General features: G+C 26.1%; 2 protein-coding genes across 2 annotated transcripts; both read right to left on the bottom strand.

Moving 5' to 3' along the window:
- Positions 1-7,709: 7,709 nt before the first annotated feature.
- On the bottom strand, positions 7,710-14,277 carry LOC122513030. Its single transcript, XM_043629259.1, has 3 exons — positions 14,260-14,277; positions 13,910-14,219; positions 7,710-7,948 (listed from the first exon to the last, which is right to left on the bottom strand). The coding sequence occupies exons 1-3, from the start codon at positions 14,275-14,277 to the stop codon at positions 7,824-7,826; spliced, it is 453 nt and encodes a 150-aa protein (XP_043485194.1). The 3' UTR covers positions 7,710-7,823.
- Positions 14,187-16,024, bottom strand: LOC122512975. The gene is made up of 2 exons (XM_043629183.1): positions 15,176-16,024; positions 14,187-14,323 (listed from the first exon to the last, which is right to left on the bottom strand). Exon 1 carries the CDS (start codon positions 15,721-15,723, stop codon positions 15,220-15,222), a length of 504 nt encoding a protein of 167 aa, XP_043485118.1. The 5' UTR covers positions 15,724-16,024; the 3' UTR covers positions 14,187-14,323; positions 15,176-15,219.
- Positions 16,025-21,705: the final 5,681 nt, after the last annotated feature.

The raw sequence follows: 21,705 nt of genomic DNA on the forward strand, positions 1-21,705 counted from the left end.
AATGGGCCTGATGTGTTAAATGAGTTTTAAAATATTTTCAAAAATCACTTGCAAGCATCACAGTGGGAGTTTTTTACAATTAACTTTCTAAAACTGTCTACAAGGTACAATTTTTAATATATTTGAGTGTTCTTTATTTTAAATGAAAGGGTCTACGCTGTAAACAGTTTTAAAAAGTGAAATGTAAAAAAAATCCCACTGTGATGCTTGCAAGTGATTTTTGAAAATATTTTAAAACTCATTTAACACATCAGGCCCATTTCGGGACTTTTTGGAAAATCTTCTCTATATTATAAGGAACAAAAAAATAAAAAAAAAAATCCGGCCCAAAGTTAAAAAAATTAATTTGTTTAGAAAAAAAATTTTTTTTAATAAAAAATTTAAAAAAAAAATTTTTTTGTTTACTTTTCTTAAAAGTTGAAAGAAAACTAAAACTTTCATTCTTTGACAACTTTTTCCTAAATTCAATATTTTCGGACTTATAAGCTACTGAATATAGGTCTACAATTAAAAGTCCAAATTTTCGAAAATTCATAACTCGAAAATTTGGACAATTAAACATAAATAAAAAAATATGTATCTGTTTTTTTCGATACAGAATAGAAAAAAATATTTTTGTGGCCGATTTTAAGAGGTCGACTTAAATCTCATGTGGAATTGCCCATATATAAAATCACAGTCGTACATAACAATTTAAAATTTTACTTGAACTCAAACATAAGTGACATCTAAAACGTTTTTCATCACTTATAAGTAGACATTTTACACAGAAAATTATTCTAATTACAAAACAGTGCAAAATATTTTGAAAATACAAGTTAAAAAAAATTTACATAAAAAAATATTTTCTCTTCTATGTCATTTATTATAAATATTCTAAACTTTACTGAAGTAAATCTTCTTTAAACAATGTTTATTATAAAAAATCGAAAGAGAAAATATTTTTTAACAAGAAAACAATAAACTTTTTTGTTTAGAAATTCTTTTCCAACTACTTATAAAAGAACTGTGTAAAATATCGCATTAAACAAAAATTATAAAACTTTAAATGGACGAATTTTTTCTCTTCTAGACCTTTTATCATTAATGTTTCGAAACTTAATTAAATGACTTTAAAAATTTTTCTGAATATCACACACTTTTTCTCATTAAACATTTTGATTTAAGGCAAACTTTTTAGTCACTTTACAATGCTTATTATAAAAAATCGAAAAAAGAGAAAATATTTTTTAACAAGAAAACAATAAACTTTTTTGTTTACAAATTCTTTTCAAACTAAAAGTACTGCAAAATATCATCAAATAAAAATTATAAAACTTTCAATGGACGAATTTTTTCTCTTCTAGACCTTTCATCATTAATGTTTCGAAACTTAATTCAATGACTTAAAAATTTTTTCTGAATATCATACACTTTTTCTCATTAAACATTATGATTTAAGGCAAACTTTTTAGTCACTTTACAACGCTTAATATAAAAAATCGAAAGAAGAGAAAATATTTTTTAACAAGAAAACAATAAACTTTTTTGATTACAAATTCTTTTCCAACTACTTATAAAAGAACTGTGTAAAAAATCATTAAACAAAAATTATAAAACTTTAAAATGGACTATTTTTTCTCTTCTAGACCTTTTATAATTAATGTTTCGAAACTTAATTAAATGACTTAAAATTTTTTTTGAATATCACACACTTTTTCTCATTAAACATTTTGATTTATGGCAAACTTTTTAGTCACTTTACATTGCTTATTATAAAGAATCGAAAAAAGAGAAAATATTTTTTAACAAGAAAACAATAAACTTTTTTGTTTACAAATTCTTTTCAAACCAAAAGTAGGTACTGCAAAATATCATTAAATAAAAATTATAAAACTTTGAATGAGCGAATTTTTTCTCTTCTAGACCTTTCATCATTAATGTTTCGAAACTTAATTAAATGACTTAAAAATTTTTTCTGAATATCATACACTTTTTTTCATTAAACATTTTGATTTATGGCAAACTTTTTAGTCACTTTACAATGCTTATTACAAAAAATCGAAAAAAGAGAAAATATTTTTTAACAAGAAAACAATAAACTTTTTTAGTCAAAGATGTATTTTGTGTCAATTTTATTCGTCTGATCGTAAATAATAATAATAATATAAAAATGAGCTTTCGCTCCGCGACGCAGAGCCTCCTCAGATAATAAATCTGCGAAAAAAGGAAAAAGATTGTAAAATCCTCCCTTCACAAAAATATGCGAATCTTATAAGAGTTAACCTCAAAAACTTACCAAAACACGAGTAAAAAACAGATATTGTACATAATCATAAAAAAACTCTCCTCCAACGAAAAACATGAGTGACCGCCAACGACAAAAACTATTACAAATTAAACAAACGAAACATAACAATAAAAAAAAAAAAAAAAAAATGTGAACGTGACCATCAAAAATCAGCGCTTGTTAAACACTCCCATGAGAATGACCATCTTTTTCAATTTAAAAACGTTAAAATTTTAAAAACAGAGAGGAGCTACACCCGTAGAACTTTCAAAGAAATGTTCCAAATAGTAAAAAATACCAATTCAGTAAATTTGAGAACTGATACCAAGTCACTCAATGACATTTATAGAAATGTAATTTTAAATACAAACAAATTATAAAATTTTCCAACCAAATGTAATTTTTTTAAAAAATCTTTTTTTGAATCTTCTCGTGAGAGTGTAACGCACCCTATATTCCGTGCGTAAAGGTTGCATGAATGAAATCTGTTTTACCAACCAAACACATGCACTATATTCGCGTTTTTAAAAAAAGTTTGTAAAGAAAATCATCTGCCAACATGTGACTTAAAAAGATGACCCAGTGGGCACCGGGACATCTAAAAGACGTCTTTAGGACGTCCTATTTTGTCCGTGGACATTTTGGGACAACGTTGTTCTTGTCCGAGAGTCATCATAAAGACAACAAAAAGACTTCTTTAAGATGTTCTATGTCTGCCATTTTTATGTCTTGGGGACATAAAAAAGGAAAAAAAAAGTCCTCAAAAGGACCACATTTTCCATCAGGAACTTCGCAAATTTTCTATTACAAGTAGTTTAATATCTTTAATAATTTCAGGCAATAAATATTTAGAATGGAATTACAAAAGTTTTATGTCAATCCACTGTTAGATAAATTTATATATTTTTAAAAATTAAAAAAAATTGTATGAAATATCAAACATGATAAATTTTCATTTCTAGATAATTGAAATAAAACGCTATTTATATAACGGAAAAATAAAGGCAAAATATAAGGCAATGCAAACATTATTAACCCATGTCTGACAAAGAATATATATTAGAGCATGGTAAATCAAAATCTTTTATTACACCAGTTAATTTTTAATTGTTATTAAAATTGAGAATTTACAGTAGAGGAGTTTTCCATTTTCGTCGTATATTTACACCACGAGAAATTTTTTTTATAAGTGACTATTGCTCATTTTATTATTTCAAATATATATTATTTATTATTCCAATAATATTTTATTGGAAAATTATAATATTAATGTAATGCTATCGTGATATTCTCGGTAATATCATTAGGCGGACATTTTAATATGACTGTAATATTACGTGCAAAATGGATTGCAATATTGATCAGAATAACAATTTTCGTATAATTACAGAGACTAAAAGGGTTTAAGAAAAATGCTTTTTGCTTTATTACCGACAATTTATTTGGAAAACCTTTTATTTAGGATGAAGAAGCTTAACTGAAAAATTGCAATGTATAATGTCCAATTGACGTCCTCGGGACGTCCTAGGGACGTCTTTTGGACATAGAACTTAGAAATTTTTCCTCCGAGAAATGAGATTCCAGTTTTAACTTTTAATAAAAATGACAAACTCTATATAATTACAGAGACTAAAACGGTTTTCGAAAAAAGCTTTTTATTACCAATTTTTTTATTTGGAAAACCTTTTACTTAAGATGAAGAAGCGTAACTGAAAAATTGCAATGTATAATGTCCAATTGACGTCCTCGGGACGTCCTAGGGACGTCTTTTGGACATAGAACTTAGAAATTTTTCCTCCGAGAAATGAGATTCCATTTTAACAAAAATGAAAAATTCTACACAATTACAGATACTAGAAATATTTATAAAAAAGCCTTTTTGTTTTATGTTGTTGAGCTGAATAAAAATCGGAGATAATTACATAGACTAAAAATGTTTCAGGGTTGCCACAGAACATGGATTTTATAATTCCATGACTTTTCCAGGTTTTCCAGGACACTTTTAAAAAAATTCCAGACCCAAAAATAAAATTGTTTTGATAAATTTGTATCTTATTTTATGCCAAAAAAAATATAAAATCCTTTAAGTAAATTATTAATAACATAAGTTATTAATTTTTAATTTTATAAATAATTAAAATTTAAGTAATGAATAAATAAATAATTAATAATTTTAGCTGTAATAAAGATTTTATTCTAAAAATTATAAACAATAACGTACAATATTTTGCTTCTAAGGTACCATTTTACCTATTTTACAGTAGATAAAAAAATAATATATACAGAAAAATAATAGGAATTTAAAAATTTAGTTTTGCTTAGAATTTTTCACAATGAAACGAGTATTTTAACATTTTAAAAACATTTTTGGTTTTTCTAATTCTAATTCTACATTGATTTAAATAATGTAAGCTCTAAATTTAAAGTTAAAATGTTGTACAATATGAACTTGAAAACTTGAGATTTTTAATATTCAAATTGAAAAAATTGAATTTTCTGAATAAGACTTTATAAAATTTCCTGACAATTCCAGGTCTAAAAAAAATTTTAAAAACCTTTTATTTAGGATAAAGAGACTACCCGTTTAGAAAAATGGTGAGGGCCCCCGGCGGGGTCCTCTTGCCATAAGGAATCCGTAGGGGCTATGCTACGGGACCTACTTGAAAAATATTGCTTTATTGTAGGTGACTTGCTGACTTGCTTTTGATAATTCAATAAATTATTTATTGACACTAATACACCATGACAAATAATTAAATAGTTTAATAATAATAATAACAACGTTAATAATAAAATAATAGACCATAAATATTCATAAATTAATAATAATGGATTTATTCTATCACTCAGTCGTATTAAATAGTAAGAATTTGATGTAATCGATCACACTGAGTCAAGGAAGTTAAAAATTAAAAAACTCTCTTTTTACGTTTCGATAGCGCTGCCGTCCTCATCAGAAACTACAATTTATTAAAAAAGTTAAAAATTATTACAAAATTTTGTACATTATTAATTAATTTAAATCTATAGTAATAGAAAATTACCAGAAAAAAGAATATATTTACGCGTTCACATTATTGAAATAACGTCCTACACGCTATAAGCGAAATGTGACACTGAGCAAACAAAATATTAAGAAGTAGACATATACAAGAAAAGAATCGACGATGAAGGGTCAACGACATTTCAGTAAACAGAGAAATTAGGTAATAAGAGAAATGTCAGAGCATCAAAATATGACAAGATTACGAGTATTTATTTTCATTGAGAAAGTGTGTATAATAATTATTAAGATTTTGTATGTCATCCCTTTTATTAATCGGGTTAATTTGTAAATTAATATAAATCATTTCTGATATTAAACGTTTTTTAAGATTAATTGTCATGATTGCTCTGCCTCATATGTTGGACAGTCAAAAAGAATGGTTGGCGTCCGAATTAATGAACATAAAAATTCTAAAGATAATATAGTTGCACATCATTGTGATTCTTTAAAACACAGATTTGATTTTGTTAATTTTGCAATTCTTGACAGAGAGGATAATTACAAAAAACGTTTAATATCAGAAATGATTTATATTAATTTACAAATTAACCCGATTAATAAAAGGGATGACATACAAAATCTTAATAATTATTATACACACTTTCTCAATGAAAATAAATACTCGTAATCTTGTCATATTTTGATGCTCTGACATTTCTCTTATTACCTAATTTCTCTGTTTACTGAAATGTCGTTGACCCTTCATCGTCGATTCTTTTCTTGTATATGTCTACTTCTTAATATTTTGTTTGCTCAGTGTCACATTTCGCTTATAGCGTGTAGGACGTTATTTCAATAATGTGAACGCGTAAATATATTCTTTTTTCTGGTAATTTTCTATTACTATAGATTTAAATTAATTAATAATGTACAAAATTTTGTAATAATTTTTAACTTTTTTAATAAATTGTAGTTTCTGATGAGGACGGCAGCGCTGTCGAAACGTAAAAAGAGAGTTTTTTAATTTTTAACTTCCTTGACTCAGTGTGATCGATTACATCAAATTCTTACTATTCATAAATTAATATTTTTATTATTTAAAAATAAAAATGTCAAAACATTTGTGTTAAAAACGCGTTTTTCATAGTTTAGAATCATAATAAACTTTAATTTTTTATTTAAAAAAAATTTTTTTTTTGGACGTAGAAATTTTTTTTAGTCAATTATATGGGCAATCTATGCGGGCCCCTCGCGAGGGCCCTCATGGATTTGCCCTCATGTGAGTTCAATATTTCCAAAAAAGTAACATTAAATATTTGTTAAAAACGCGATTTTCATTGTTTAAAATCATTATAATCATTAATTTTTGTTATGTAAAAAAATATTTTTTGTTAGAACTTAGAAATTTTTGCTAATTAATGTTGTGGTCAATCTATGCGGGCCCCTCGTGTGGGCCCGCATTGTAAACATAATTTGTTAGTGTAAAAAAAAGTTCGTTGTTTGGACTTAGAAAAATTGTTGAGCAGGGCATTCATAGTGGCTACGAGCAGGGGCCCTGCTGGTGCCCTCGTAAATTTCCATAACTTTGTGATAGAATTTCCGGAAAAATGTCACTCAATGTTTATTTCAGTTGCTTTGAAATGTAATTTAATGCATTCTGATCTAAAGTTTTTTAATAAAAAAAATATTTTTTTGAAACTTAGATAAATTTTTGAGCAGGGCAGCCGTAAGGGCAAAGAGCGGGGCCCTAAGAAATTGATGTATATAATGTCCAATTGACGTCTTCGGGACGTCTTTAAGACGTCTTTTGGACATAAAACTTTGAAATTTTTCCTACGAGAAAAAAGTTGGCAACTTTTTCAAGATCAAGATCAACAACTTTCAAGATAATATCAGTTTCCACATACAGTATCCCCAAACCAGGATGTTTAGTGAATTATGTTTTTTAAATTTCCGAATTTTTTAAATGCAGTCAAACCTGGATTATTCGAACTAATTTATAGGCATGATTTGGTTCGGACGATATAAATTGCAATTATTTTCGTTTAAAGTTAATTTAGCTTTAATAAAACAATTTTAGTAACTTCTATTTTTGCAATTTGTTTGAACTTTAAAAATAATAAATATTAAAAATTGTAACATAGCCTTAAAAAACTGTCATTTTAAATGAGCATGTATTCTATTTGTTTTCGTGAGTTATGTGTTTTATAAACGCTATCGCGAATAATGTTTTCATTTAAGAGCCATCGATTTGTCTTCTTTTAAGTAATTACATTAAAAGTCACTGAATAATCACTAAAACTTCTTTGTTTTTATAAGATTTTTGTACCAATAGATGTAAAATTTAAAAGTTTTTGCTTAATATGACGAAAAAGTTCGGACAAATTGATTTACAGTTTGGATAATGAAGAGTTCAAATAATCGAGGTTCCACTGTAATAAGTTAAAAAGAATATGGGTTTAAATTTCAGGGACATTTTATTTATTAAAATAGTATTTCTCTTACTACAAAATTTTGATTTTTTTTATTAAGATCAAAATAAAACGCAATTAAAGCTGTTTAGTCTAGTTAATAAGCACGTCCAACTTTTGAAATGTTTCGTTTAATTCGATCTCCAGTCCTCTTGAAACAATCCGCAATAACTCCTTCAATCGCAGTTTCCGTGGTTGTTGGAAAACTTTTCAGAATTTCTCCTACAAAAGAAAATTGGTTGAATTAAAGAAACAATATAACTTAACTGTGTAGCAATGTATTTATTTGGTTGATTCAACTAGAATTTCGTTGTTTGCAATAAATTTTTTTTCTGAGTGTAGGGGAGACTGAGGTAAACCAGACCACTTTTTTTCAGATCGGTAAAAATCTAGGAAATTATTCTCTAAATCCAAGTTAATTTATATCATTTGAAAGCTTATGATTTCTACTAAGAAAATAAAAAAGAATTTTTTAATTGATCTTTTTTAGTTTTACTTAAAGAAACTTTTTAACACAAATCTACCAAATTTTGAAATCTCAATTTTCCAGAGTAAATTAGGTACTTCAAGTTGGGTGGGGGAAATCCAATATAGCTGACATCAGCTGATTTACCGGAGGACAAACAATGCATTGAAGTCAATGGGACAAATTAGTTTTTAACCATAACTTTTAAAAAATTCATTTTTGAACTTTGTGTAATGGAAAATTATTCTTTATTTATCGAAAGCTATTTTTTAAAACAATAAAATTTAATTTTTTGGTTTTATTGTTTTAAAAAATATCTTTCGATAAATATTACTTGATTGGGATTTAAGATGTTTCTACACTACCAACATTTATAAATATTAGAGGTAATATAGATAGTAATATAATATAATATTACATTACTGTAGCAATACATCATAATGACACTTACAGCAAACACATCCCTGATGACAAATTTGATCCGCCTTGAATTCTCTGAAATATATATATATATATATATATATATATATATATATAAATATATACAAATATAAAATTGAAAACGTGCATTTGTATATAGGGCAAATTTTCTTAAGTGTACTAAGCTCAAAAGTAAAAGTTGGTAAATCGGACTAATATTTCCACAATCTTTAGTATTACTAGTAACTACTTAAACCACTAAATATAATAGAATTTTCTTTGAAAATTTTTGTCCAATTTGATCAAGACAATTTTCAAAAAATTAAAATCATATCAGAGTGTCTACTGAAAATATGACTTAAAATTCCAGGACATTTATATGTGTAACAGGGTTTCCACAAGTCAGGGAAGTCAAGGAATTCAGGGAAAAGTCAGGAATTTTTATTAAAAGTACTAAAAAAAATTTAATTTATATAATTTATAGAAAAATTATTAATTTTGGTGTCTTTTGTTTGCCTTATAAACTATAAACTTGCCAAGAATTCTAATACAAACCTTTCAATTCTTTCTATATTTGACAATAATTTCTTTTTAAATAACTTTTAAATAACTTCGCATGAATTCAATTAGGTTTAAAAGTTTTTTAAAATTCTCTTCAAAATTTCTATTATCTTTATAAATAATAAAATTCTTCTCCAAAATTCAATTATTTTCAAAAAATTTAATAAAATTCTTGGCAAAATTTCAATTATTTTCAAAATTATTCCTCATTTCAATTATTTTTGAGATCCATTTAAATAAAATTTTCCAAAAGAATTCTATTATTTAAACAAAATTTTAATAAAAATTTAACAGGAATTCAATTACTTAGGTACTAATTTCTTTTATAAATTTCTTCGTATCAATTTAATTATTTAAAATCTTTTAAGGGGCCAGTCTGGGTCTTTTGCACGTATTTTGAAGAATTTTTTTTTTCATAGTGAAATTTATTTAAACATTTTTGAATTTTTACATATTACAGATATATTAAACTAAATAAAAAAAATTTATTTTTATATTTTTTGTTGTTAACCCTCTGCCTACTCAAGTGACCGTTATCGACAAAAAACGACAATTCGGTCGCCTGGTGGGGACTATGGGAATTACATTTAAAAGCGCTAGAGTGGGGATAACTCAGCGTAGGCAGAGGGTTAATAGCGAAGAAATGGCCAACTGTAAAAAAAAATCTCGAAAATCTGGTTAACATGATATCTTCAGTCAGAACAGACGGAATCAAAAAATTCAAACGGTTTATTAAAATGTATGTAAATGGTTACAGCCTGAACTAAAATCATAATTTTTAAATAATTTTTAACCTATTTTTTAAACAATTTTAGTTGCAAAAGAAGCGTTGAAAAAGTAGAAAGTCCGCCATTTTGTTATTTTTCAATGCAAATTTTTTATTTTAGTTCCAGCTGTAAACATTTACCTATATTTTAATAATCCGTTTGAATTTTTTGATTCTGTTTGTTCTGACTGAAGATATCATGTCAACCAGATTTTTCAGATTTTTTTTACAGTCTCCATTTCTTCGCTATTAACAACAAAAAATACATAAAGAAAAATTTTATTTTTATTTTAATATACGTGTAATAATATGTAAAAATTTAGAAATGTTTAAATGAATTTCACTATAAAAAAATTCTTCAAAATACGTGCAAAAGACCCAGACTGCACCCTTCATGAAATTTTTGAAAAAATTTAAATAGGGTAAGTGTACCAATTGCCGAGGGTGTTCCATTTGTCGATGTTACCATGGTAATAACCAAAAAATATTGTCTAAAATGTCTCATTTGTTTGTTTATATAATATTAATATATTTTTTTTACATTTATAACGCATAAAAAAATTAATATTTATTACTTTTTTCATTTTCAATGTGCTACACTGTTTAAATAAAATTCAAAGTTTGTTTACTCAACAACAGGAACCATCCTCGACAATTGGTACGTTTACCCTATATAAAGAAAAATTGAAAAAATAGTCTCAGAAATTCAAATATTTCAAAAAATTTAAATAAAAATCTTTTAAGGGTGTTCGAACAAGAAAAACCTTTAAAAATGGCTGCCAGAACTTATGCTTCATCTGAAATGGATTATTATCACAATTGAGACATTTATCACAATTTTTAAAAAATTAGCCGGAATCTTGAATGGTTGTACTTTCATTTTCTTCTAATAAATTAAACATTTATACATAAATAGAATGATAGGAAGTAAACTAGAACCACACAAGCGAAATATAAACAAATTAGTGCTATTAAAAAATATCTTCAGAGGGCATCACCCACCAGGTACATAGAAATCTCTTAGTTTACTTCCTATTGTTGCATATATGTTAAACAATCTTCAATTTCTTAGACTCAAATTAAAGCAAAAATTTTCAAAATTCCGGCTGATTCTTTTCAAATTACTATCAATGTGTCAATTACGATAAACATTCGTATCAAAAAAAGTATAACTTCTGACCGCCATTTTTAAATACCTTTCTTGATCGAACACCCTTAATAATTCTATTAATTAAATAAAAGTTGACGAAATTCTTTACAAGATTTAGTTCATTAAATTGCAATTTTAACAAAATTTTCTTATATAATTCAATTATTTACAAAACATTTCACCTTAAGAATTAAATTATTTTCACAAAATTACATTTTTAAGGAAATTCAATTATTTAAAGAAATTTGAATAAAATCCTTCGCCAGAAATCAATTATTTTTTTTCTTGAGAATTCAATTATTTTTAAAAATTTTGATAAAATGCTCTATAAATTTGAAAAATTACAATAAAATCGGCCATAGAATATCACTATTTTCGTAAAAAACAACATTTTTCTATAAATACAATTATTGTCAAAAATTTTTGTAAAACTCTTCGAAACAATTCAATTATTTAAGATATTTTAATAAAATTCTTCCCAAGAATTCAATTTTTTTTAAAATAAACATTTTCACAGGAATTAAATAATTTAAAAAATTTTTTTTAATTTTGTATTAAATTTTAACTATTTTTAAAGAGTTTTTAAAAATTCTGAAAAATTCAATTATTTAAAAAAATTTGAGTAAAATTCTTCACAAGAAATTAATTATTTTCATAAATAATATTTTTATCTGAAATTCAATTATTTTTACAAATAAAATTCTTCACAGGAATTCAAATAATTCTTAATAAAGATTTTTTATAATTTTATAAAATTCGCTGAAAAAATTCAATTGCTATTAAAAATTTTGATGAAATTCTTCATAAAAATTCAATTTTGTAAAACATGTAATTACTGAATAAATTATTTATTTTTGTATTTTAGTAATTGAATTCTGAAGAAATTTTCTAATAAAAATTTATTCAAAAATGAATTTCTCTTAAAATTTTAAATTATAATTGAATATTAAAAACATTATAGCGTGAATTTTTAGAATTAATTTAATTTTAAAAATAATTTAATTTAAAATCTTTGAAAATTTGAATTTTTAGTTACAATATTCTTATGAAATAAAATAATGATTTTATTACTTTGTTATCTTAAATTTATTATAATATTCTCGTAAGTTAGGTATTGAATTTGAGAATATAAATTCCTAAAGAAAAATAATAATGATTAAATATTTATTTTAAAAAAGAAGTTATTAATGTTCTTCAGGGTCAGGAAAAACCTGAAAATTTTGTCTGGAAATCAGGGAAAAATAAAATTAAAATTTTGTGGCAACCATGTGTAATATTATTTCATATTACGATTTTAAAATAATTTAAATTAACCTATACTTAAACAAAAATATTTATTTTATTATAAAAAAAGTTAAAAATGAATATTGTATAGATACCAGTTTCTTTAATCAAATGACAAATTGAAATTATTTTTTGATGGCTCAAAAAAATTATTTTTTTAAAATTGAGTAAAATTTTTAATCCAGGACATTTAAGGACATTTATTCAAATTCCAGGACATTTCCAGGTATTCCAGGACTTCAAGGATCAGTAGACACCCTGCATTGTATGCACTTTAAAAATTTTCAAATTTTTACCAAATTGTTTAATTACTTTTTATTTATTTAAATATTTCAGAAATATGAAGATATTTTGTTTGTTAAAAGTATAGACTAGAAAAAAGAAGAAAAAACAAGTTCTTTCTGAAACGGGTGTCTACATAGAAATTTTTCCTCCGAGAAATAAAATTCCAGTTTTAACTTTTAACGAAAATGATAAACTCATATATAATTGCAGAGACTAAAATTGTTTTCGAAAAAAGCTTTTTATTACCAATTTTTTTATTTGAAAAACCTTTTATTTAAGATGAAAAATATTAACTGAAAAATTACAATGTATAATGTCCAATTGACGTCCTCGGGACGTCCTAGGGACGTCTTTTGGACATAGAACTTAGAAATTTTTCCTCCGAGAAATGAGATTCCAGTTTTAACTTTTAATAAAAATGACAAACTCTATATAATTACAGAGACTAAAACGGTTTTCGAAAAAAGCTTTTTATTACCAATTTTTTTATTTGGAAAACCTTTTACTTAAGATGAAGAAGCGTAACTGAAAAATTGCAATGTATAATGTCCAATTGACGTCCTAGGGACGTCTTTTGGACATAGAACTTAGAAATTTTTCCTCCGAGAAATAAGATTCCCGTTTTAACTTTTAACGAAAATGATAAACTCATATATAATTTCAGAGACTAAAACGGTTTTCGAAAAAAGCTTTTTATTACCAATTTTTTTATTTGAAAAACCTTTTATTTAAGATGAAAAAGATTAACTGAAAAATTACAATGTATAATGTCCAATTGACGTCCTCGGGACGTCCTAGGGACGTCTTTTGGACATAGAACTTAGAAATTTTTCCTCCGAGAAATAAGATTCCAGTTTTAATTTTTAACGAAAATGATAAACTCGATATTATTACAGAGAATAAAAGCGATTACGTAAAAAGCTTTTTGCTTTATTACAAACTTTGTATTGGAAATTTTTATGATATTTTGAATTTCGAAAAACTTTAAACCGTTTGAACTACCAACTACAAAAATATGTACTTAACAAAGCAAGAAACTACATTATAAATATTTTTGTTCGAAAAAGTGGACCATCTATTTTAAAACGAGTATAATAAATAATAAAATAAACCAATTATTGCTTATTAAATTTAGGACTTAAATTAAACGACATTGAATAAAACATTGAACAAAGAAACATAGTAATTGGGGTACAATAAATCATGCACAAAAAAGTATAAATGATAGAGATATGAAAGCAGAACAATTACCTGCGATAGTGTTTTCAGAATTTGCCTCTCTTAATCCCTCGTTAGGATTACCAACAGCAATTGGACTGCTCTCTCTGGAACTATCAATTGGACTGCCCTCCCTGAAAGTGTCACTGAAGCTGTTCTCCCGGAAGCTGCTATTTCGATTGCTTCCCTTAATTAGGTCGACTGGACTGCTCTTCACGACTGTCGTTTGGGATGTCCCTCTAGCTCGACTAGCATGGCTGGTCTTCCTTAAGCTGCTACTTGGATTGGCTCCCCCATTAAATTGACTGGACTGCTCTTCACGACTGTCGTTTGGGATGTCCCTCTAGCTCGACTAGCATGGCTGGTCTTCCTTAAGCTGCTACTTGGATTGGCTCCCCCATTAAATTGACTGGACTCCTCTTCACGACTGTCGTTTGGGATGTCCCCCTACAGTACCGTCCGCAATTGTCAGTCCACCCATTTTTAAAGGAATGACAAAAATTTTTTAACATAAAATTCATGAAAACTAAAATTTTTTTTGGTTTATATTTTGAAAGACGATAAAATTTTGAAAAGAATAAGACCTTACAGAAGTCATTTGGCCAAAATTTGTAGAAGATATTCCTAAAAATCGTCATTTTCAATGTTTTACAAAAATTTAAATAACTTCTAAAATAATGAACGCTTTTTAATAATCTTAGGCTTATTTTAAAGGTCTTTTTCTACGGAAAAAGAATTACTTATAGGCATTAACCTGTCATTTTTAACTTGGAATAAGCATGACGTCAAAATTGGACAAAAAAATTGGAAAAATTTGAAATCAATTTTTTGTACTAAAAACTATTCTAGAACATATATAAAACATGATATGGTGTAGATTTTTCAAGAAAATTTAATAAAAATATATGTTTGAATTTCAAAAATTATTTTTCTTTTAATAATATTATTTCAAATTTTTTGAATTTTTTTGTCCAACTTTGACGTCATGCTTATTCCAAGTTGAAAATGACAGGTTAATGCCTATAAGTAATTCTTATTCTGTAGAAAATAGTCTTTAAAATAAGCCTAAGATTATTAAAAAGCGTTCATTATTTTAGAAGTTATTCAAATTTTTGTAAAACATTGAAAATGACGATTTTTAAGAATATCTTCTACAAATTTTGGCCAAATGACTTCTGTAAGGTCTTATTCTTTTCAAAATTTTATCGTCTTTCAAAATATAAACCAAAAAAAATTTTACTTTTCATGAATTCTATGTTAAAAAAATTTTGTCATTCCTTTGAAAATGGGTGGACTGACAATTTCGGACGGTACTGTAGCTCGACTAGCATGGCTGGTCTTCCTTAAGCTGCTACTTGGATTGGCTCCCCCATTAAATTGACTGGACTGCTCTTCACGACTGTCGTTTGGGATGTCCCCCTAGCTCGACTAGCATGGCTGGTCTCCCTTAAGCTGCTACTTGGATTGGCTCCCCCAATTAGGTCGACTGGACTGCTCTTCACGACTGTCGTTTGGGATGTCCCTCTAGCTCGACTAGCATGGCTGGTCTCCCTGAAGCTGCTACTTGGATTGTCTCCCCCAATTAGGTCGACTGGACTGCTCTTCACGACACTGCTATTTCGATAGGTTCCCCCCATTTGGTCGACTGGACTGCTCTTCACGACTGTCGTTTGGGATGTCCCTCTAGCTCGACTAGCATGGCTCGTCTCCCTGAAGCTGCTACTTGGATTGGCTCCTCCAATTAGGTCGACTGGACTGCTCTTCACGACACTGCTATTTCGATTGGTTCCCCCAATTAGGTCGATTGGACTGCTCTTCACGACACTAACGTTTGGGATGTCCCCCATAGCTCGATAAGCATGGCTTGTCTTCTCGAAACTGCTAGTTCGATGTGATCTCTCATGGAATCGCACTCAAATAAAATATATTTTGTTTAAATAATATTTTTCTCTGGGTTTTTATAGATTTTTAAAGAATTAGCGAAATTTTCCAAAAATTCACGGATATTTTTTTCAATTCCTCGTTTTTCCCGTACGTATACCAGTAGGCTCCTTACCAAAAATTTAATTTTAAAAAAGTAGTAAAAAGTAACTTTAAAATTAATAAGTAGAAAATTTAAATTTGCCCACAAAAATTTGATTATTTATTTACCCCCTTCGCTTTGCCTGATTATCGTAAAAAATATTAACTTTTTTTTCATATCCTTATAATAATTCTAAATTTTATTTTCCTAACTTTATCCTTAATTTTATCTAAAATATTTACTTCTTTCTTATCCTGCTAATAAATTGAATTCCTGGAATTTTAATTTTCATGAAAGAATTTAAATATTTATAAAAATAATTTAATTTTTGCGAAGAATTTATAAAAATGTTTAAATAATTCATTTCTTTGGAATAATGTTTTTAAATTCTAATTTAAATAATTTAATTCATAAAAAAATTTTGTTATTTATAAAAAGAATTGAAATCTTACAAAGATTTTTACAAAAATTTTTTTAAATAATTGAATTCTATTTGGAAATTTTATAAAAATAGTAGATAATATAGAAAAACATTTAAATGCGAAAAGTTTTCGAGAACAACTGAATTTTTCCTTAGAATTTTATCAAAACTTTTTTAAAAAATTGAATTTCCCAAAAATATGTGCTTTTTTTGTTTTAAATTTAATGAAAAATGTTATTATTAGTGAAAGTAATTAAATTATAAATTGTATAACAATTTTGTTAAAGAATAGATTTTTCGAAATTTTTTTAAAATACTATTCAAAATTAATTGAATTCCTGTGGAAGTTTTATTATTTATAAAAATAATTGAATTTTGAATAAATTTTTTTTTTATTATGAATTATTTTGCGAAATTTTATGATAATACTAGATATTGAAAATAATTGAATTTCTAATTTTTTATAAAATAATTGAATCGTTTTAAAGAATTTGATTAAAATTATTACGAAATTCCGATTATTCTGAAATTCTTCAATTAAATATATTAGAAATTAAAAACTTTAAATATTGAAAAAATTACATTAAACTTATTGAGAAAAATTAAATTTATAGAATTCTTAATTAAAAATATGAAAAGTTCAAATTTTGAAAGATTTTAATTTCATATTCATTTTTAAATCAATATTTATTAGAAAATTCTACGAGAATTCAATTATTTAACTATAAAAATAATTATTTTATTAAACAATTGAATAATTGAAATTCTGCCAAGAATTTTATTAAAAGTTTTGAAAATAATTGAATTGCCGAGAAAATTTTATTATTTATAAAGATAATTGAAATTTTGACAATTTTCAAGATATCCGAGGCCTGTAGGATGAAAAAGCTTAACTGAAAAATTGCAATGTATAATGTCCAACTGACGTCCCGGGGACGTCCTAGGGACGTCTTTTGGACATAGAACTTAGAAATTTTTCCTTAGAGAAATAAGATTCCAGTTTTATTTTAATATAAATATCAAACTCTATATAATTACAGAGACTAAAACCGGTTTTCGAAAAAAGCTTTTTATTACCAATTTTTTTATTTGGAAAACCTTTTATTTAAGATGAAAAAGATTAACTGAAAAATTACAATGTATAATGTCCAATTGACGTCCTCGGGACGTCCTAGGGACGTCTTTTGGACATAGCACTTAGAAATTTTTCCTCCGATAAATAAGATTCCAGTTTTAAGTTTTAACGAAAATGATAAACTCATATATAATTTCAGAGACTAAAACGGTTTTCGAAAAAAGTTTTTTATTACCAATTTTTTTATTTGGAAAGCCTTTTACTTAAGATGAAGGAGCGTAACTGAAAAATTACAATGTATAATGTCCAATTGACGTCCTCGGGACGTCTTTTGGACATAGAACTTAGAAATTTTTCCTCCGAGAAATAAGATTCCCGTTTAACTTTTAACGAAAATGATAAACTCATATATATTTCAGAGACTAAAACGGTTTTTGAAAAAAGCTTTTTATTACCAATTTTTTTATTTGAAAAACCTTTATTTAAGATGAAAAAGATTAACTGAAAAATTACAATGTATAATGTCCAATTGACGTCCTCGGGACGTCTTTTGGACATAGAACTTAGAAATTTTTCCTCCGAGAAATAAGATTCCAGTTTTAACTTTTAACGAAAATGATAAACTCATATATAATTTCAGAGACTAAAACGGTTTTTCGAAAAAGCTTTTTATTACCAATTTTTTTATTTGGAAAACCTTTTACTTAAGATGAAGAAGCGTAACTGAAAAATTGCAATGTATAATGTCCAATTGACGTCCTCGGGACGTCCTTAGGGACGTCTTTTGGACATAGAACTTAGAAATTTTTCCTCCGAGAAATGAGATTCCGGTTTTAACTTTTAACGAAAATGATAAACTCGATATTATTACAGAGACTAAAAAAGCGATTACGTTAAAACGCTTTTTGCTTATTACAAACTTTGTATTGGAAATTTTTATGATATTTTGAATTTCGAAAAACTTTAAACCGTTTGAACTACCAACTACAAAAATATGTACTTAACAAAGCAAGAAACTACATTATAAATATTTTTGTTCGAAACAGTGGACCATCTATTTTAAAACGAGTATAATAAATAATAAAATAAACCAATTATGGTTATAAATTGGGACTTAAATTAAACGACATGGAATAAAACATTAGATAAAGAAACATAATCATAGGGTGCAATAAATCATGCACAAAAAATTTTTGAAAGATTTAATTTGAAATTTCATTTTTAAATCAATATATTAGAAATTCTATGCAAATTCAATTATTAACTATAAAAATAATTATTTTATTAAACAATTGAATAATTGAAATTCTGCTAAGAATTTTATTAAAAGTTTTGAAAATAATTGAATTGCTGAGAAAAATTTTATATTTATAAAGATAATTAAAATTTTGACAAGAAATTTTGTAAATTTTTAAACATACTTGCATTTCTGAGAAGAATTTTATTAAAATTATTTTGAAAAAGATTCAATTGTTAGGCAAAGAATTTCATTAAAACTTTGAAAATTATTTTATTCTTTAAAGAAATTTAATTATAAATTCATTAAAAATAATACTCAAATTCTAATAAATAAATTGTAGCAAAGGTTATTAAAATAATTAAATTTCTTTAATAATAACATTTTTAAGAATAATAAATTTTTTCGAGGAATTCCATTTAAAATTGTATTAAATAATAATTAAGTTTTATTATTTATGAAAATAATTGAATGTTTCCGTTGAATTTTATTAAAATTTTGTTTAACTAATGAATTCTTTTAGGAATTTTTATTAAAGTAGTAGATATTAAAAATCATTGAATTGTAAACGCAAATTCTTTTAAAATTGAATTAATTTTGAAACATTTAAGTGAAATTAGATTTCAAGAATAAACACAATAATTTTAGAGAAAACAACAATTTTCCAGGATCCGATTGGAAAATCCCTGACTTTACAAGGTTTTTTCAAAGTTTATAAATTACCTGACATTTCCAGGTTTTCCAATTTTCCAGGTTGCGTGGCAACTCTGAATTAGTAAATAGATTTTGACAGATAAGTGCAAAGGCCATAAAAATTTTAATTATACTTTTCTAAAATCCTGTCTTTTCCTTAATTACAAGATTATTCAAAACTTTTAATGCCATATAAGAAAAAATGTTCTAAAAATTTTGATGAATACGTTTTTCTTAAGATATTTCAGTTTTTATATCTGGGAGCAAAAATTCTAAAAATTACTTCCTCAATAGTGTTGTGATGTTCAAAAACGGAATAATCGATAGAATAATTAAATAATGAAAGTACACAAAAGTTTAAAACTGACTTTAAAAAATGGTTGTCAACTACTTTATCTCTCAAAGAGAAAAACTTTTGATCCCTTTAAATCACACAATTCATCTTTAATTAAAATTATCTTTGACATTAAAAATCTCATCTGTAATATTGATAAAAAGGATAAAAAATCCTTAACAATTCAATACAATAATTTTGCGTATTTCAATACCTTGCATTTATCTATTTCGTTCATCTATTCTTAACCGAAAACAAATTATAATCTTATCGTATTTTAAAAAACAACTTAACTTCAAAAAAAGATTTTTTTTAACTTCCAAATACATAAATATTTTTTGTTTACCTTATATCAGTTTCAATCCAAACGGAATTTCCTAGTATTAAAAACGAAAGTAAACAAATCTGCAGAGATCATAAACAAAAGTCTTTAGAAGGCGTAACGCGTTCGAATATCCTCCAATCTCTTCGAAACTTCAGACGATGTTTTTTCTAAATCGCCGGCAATATTTTTTTGAATTGTAGACTGAATTGAGTTGAATTGCTCGCATAAATCACCATCATCTGAAGGAGAGTGGATGAATAATTAAATATGTCTAATATCAGAATTTAGTTTAGTAAGTTAGTTTTTTAGTTTAGACTTTTTAGTTTCAATTTAGTTTCAGAATTCTTTGCGAAGAATTTAATCAAAATTTTTTAATATAATACAATTTTTTTTAAAAACACTAATTAAATTTTTCGCTGAACTACATACAAATTGTATAATAAATAATTGAATTCTTTCAAAAAATTTTATTATTTACAAAAAATTCAATTCTTGCAAAGAAAAGTTCATCGAATTAGACTTATTCTCTAAAACAATTGTTCCTATCAAATTCAAAAAAAATCTTATTGAATTCATTTTTTAAAAACAAAAATTAAAATTTTGATAGAAATTGTAATTATATAAACATTTTTCTTTTAAAAATTGTTATGATGTAATATCGAAAATATTCAAAAATAACAGAAAATAAAATGAAGGACGAATTTTCCAAATTTTCAGAATCTTTAACTTTTTATATCTATATAGTCGGACACTATGATTGTTAAAATAATGAATAAAAAACTATTTGTCGAAATATAATTTCAAATAACACTATTTTCATAAAATATGAATTACATACCACTATGTAATTGTTTGGAATAAAATAAAATTCCGATAATTTGGCAAGAGCTGGATGTGGCTTCCATTGATGACTCGACAGAAAAGACAGGTTTCCGGTTCCGCCGTTCCGGTGTATCGTTACTAGTTCAACCTTCAACATTAAGGTTTATCCACATAGAGTGAAACATCCAAACTGCGACAATTAGGCTGTTTCACTACATCGAGATATTTCGAGTTCGAGTATGACGTCAGATAGCTGGAGGAAAAACAAACAGACGACGCAAAGCAATTCTTATAAGAGAAAAAAATTTTGCATTTTCTTTTCAATGTTTTGCAAATTTAATGGATTTTAAACACTTTATATCTACATAAATGTAATTGAAACGGATTCTGTAAAATAATTGTAGTGAAATTAACACTTTACACATCATCACAGAAACTTAAAAATATGCTAAATTGTATGTTTTTAAGGTTAGGAATGTCTATTTACCACTATTATCTCTATGTATAAAATGTATAAAATAAGGGTAAACAATCGTTCCTAACCTCAAAAACATACATTTTAGCCATGGAGTAGTATAAGGAGACCGAACGACCGTGCGAAATCTGTATTGAAAGTGTACCACTTTTTGGTACCCGCTTAGCATCGTGAAAACACCGAATGCAACACTAGCGCTACTTGTGAGAAAAGTGGTAACTGTCATGGAAATTCATAATATAACCTACAATTATGTATGTGCAGCAACGTGCAGCGTAGTATGGTTATAGCGTAGTCAAATATAGTGATAAATATTATTATTCGCCAAGTGTAAATAGTAAACTGGCATGTGATTATTAAAAAAATGCAGTTTATTTCTTCATTTTCCCGCGAGTAGCGCTAGTGTTGCATTGGTTGTTTTCAC

The sequence above is a fragment of the Leptopilina heterotoma genome, unplaced genomic scaffold, assembly GCF_015476425.1.
Source record: "Leptopilina heterotoma isolate Lh14 unplaced genomic scaffold, ASM1547642v1 Lhet_130, whole genome shotgun sequence".
Classification (NCBI taxonomy): domain Eukaryota; kingdom Metazoa; phylum Arthropoda; class Insecta; order Hymenoptera; family Figitidae; genus Leptopilina; species Leptopilina heterotoma.

Coding starts and splice junctions, on each gene's coding strand:
- LOC122513030 (XM_043629259.1), bottom strand. Junction 7,949..13,909: donor TTCTGAAAACACTATCGCAG/GTAATTGTTCTG, acceptor TTTCTTTTGTAG/GAGAAATTCTGAAAAGTTTT.
- LOC122512975 (XM_043629183.1), bottom strand. CDS start 15,723: ATGGGGGACATCCCAAACGTTAGTGTCGTGAAGAGCAGTCCAATCGAC.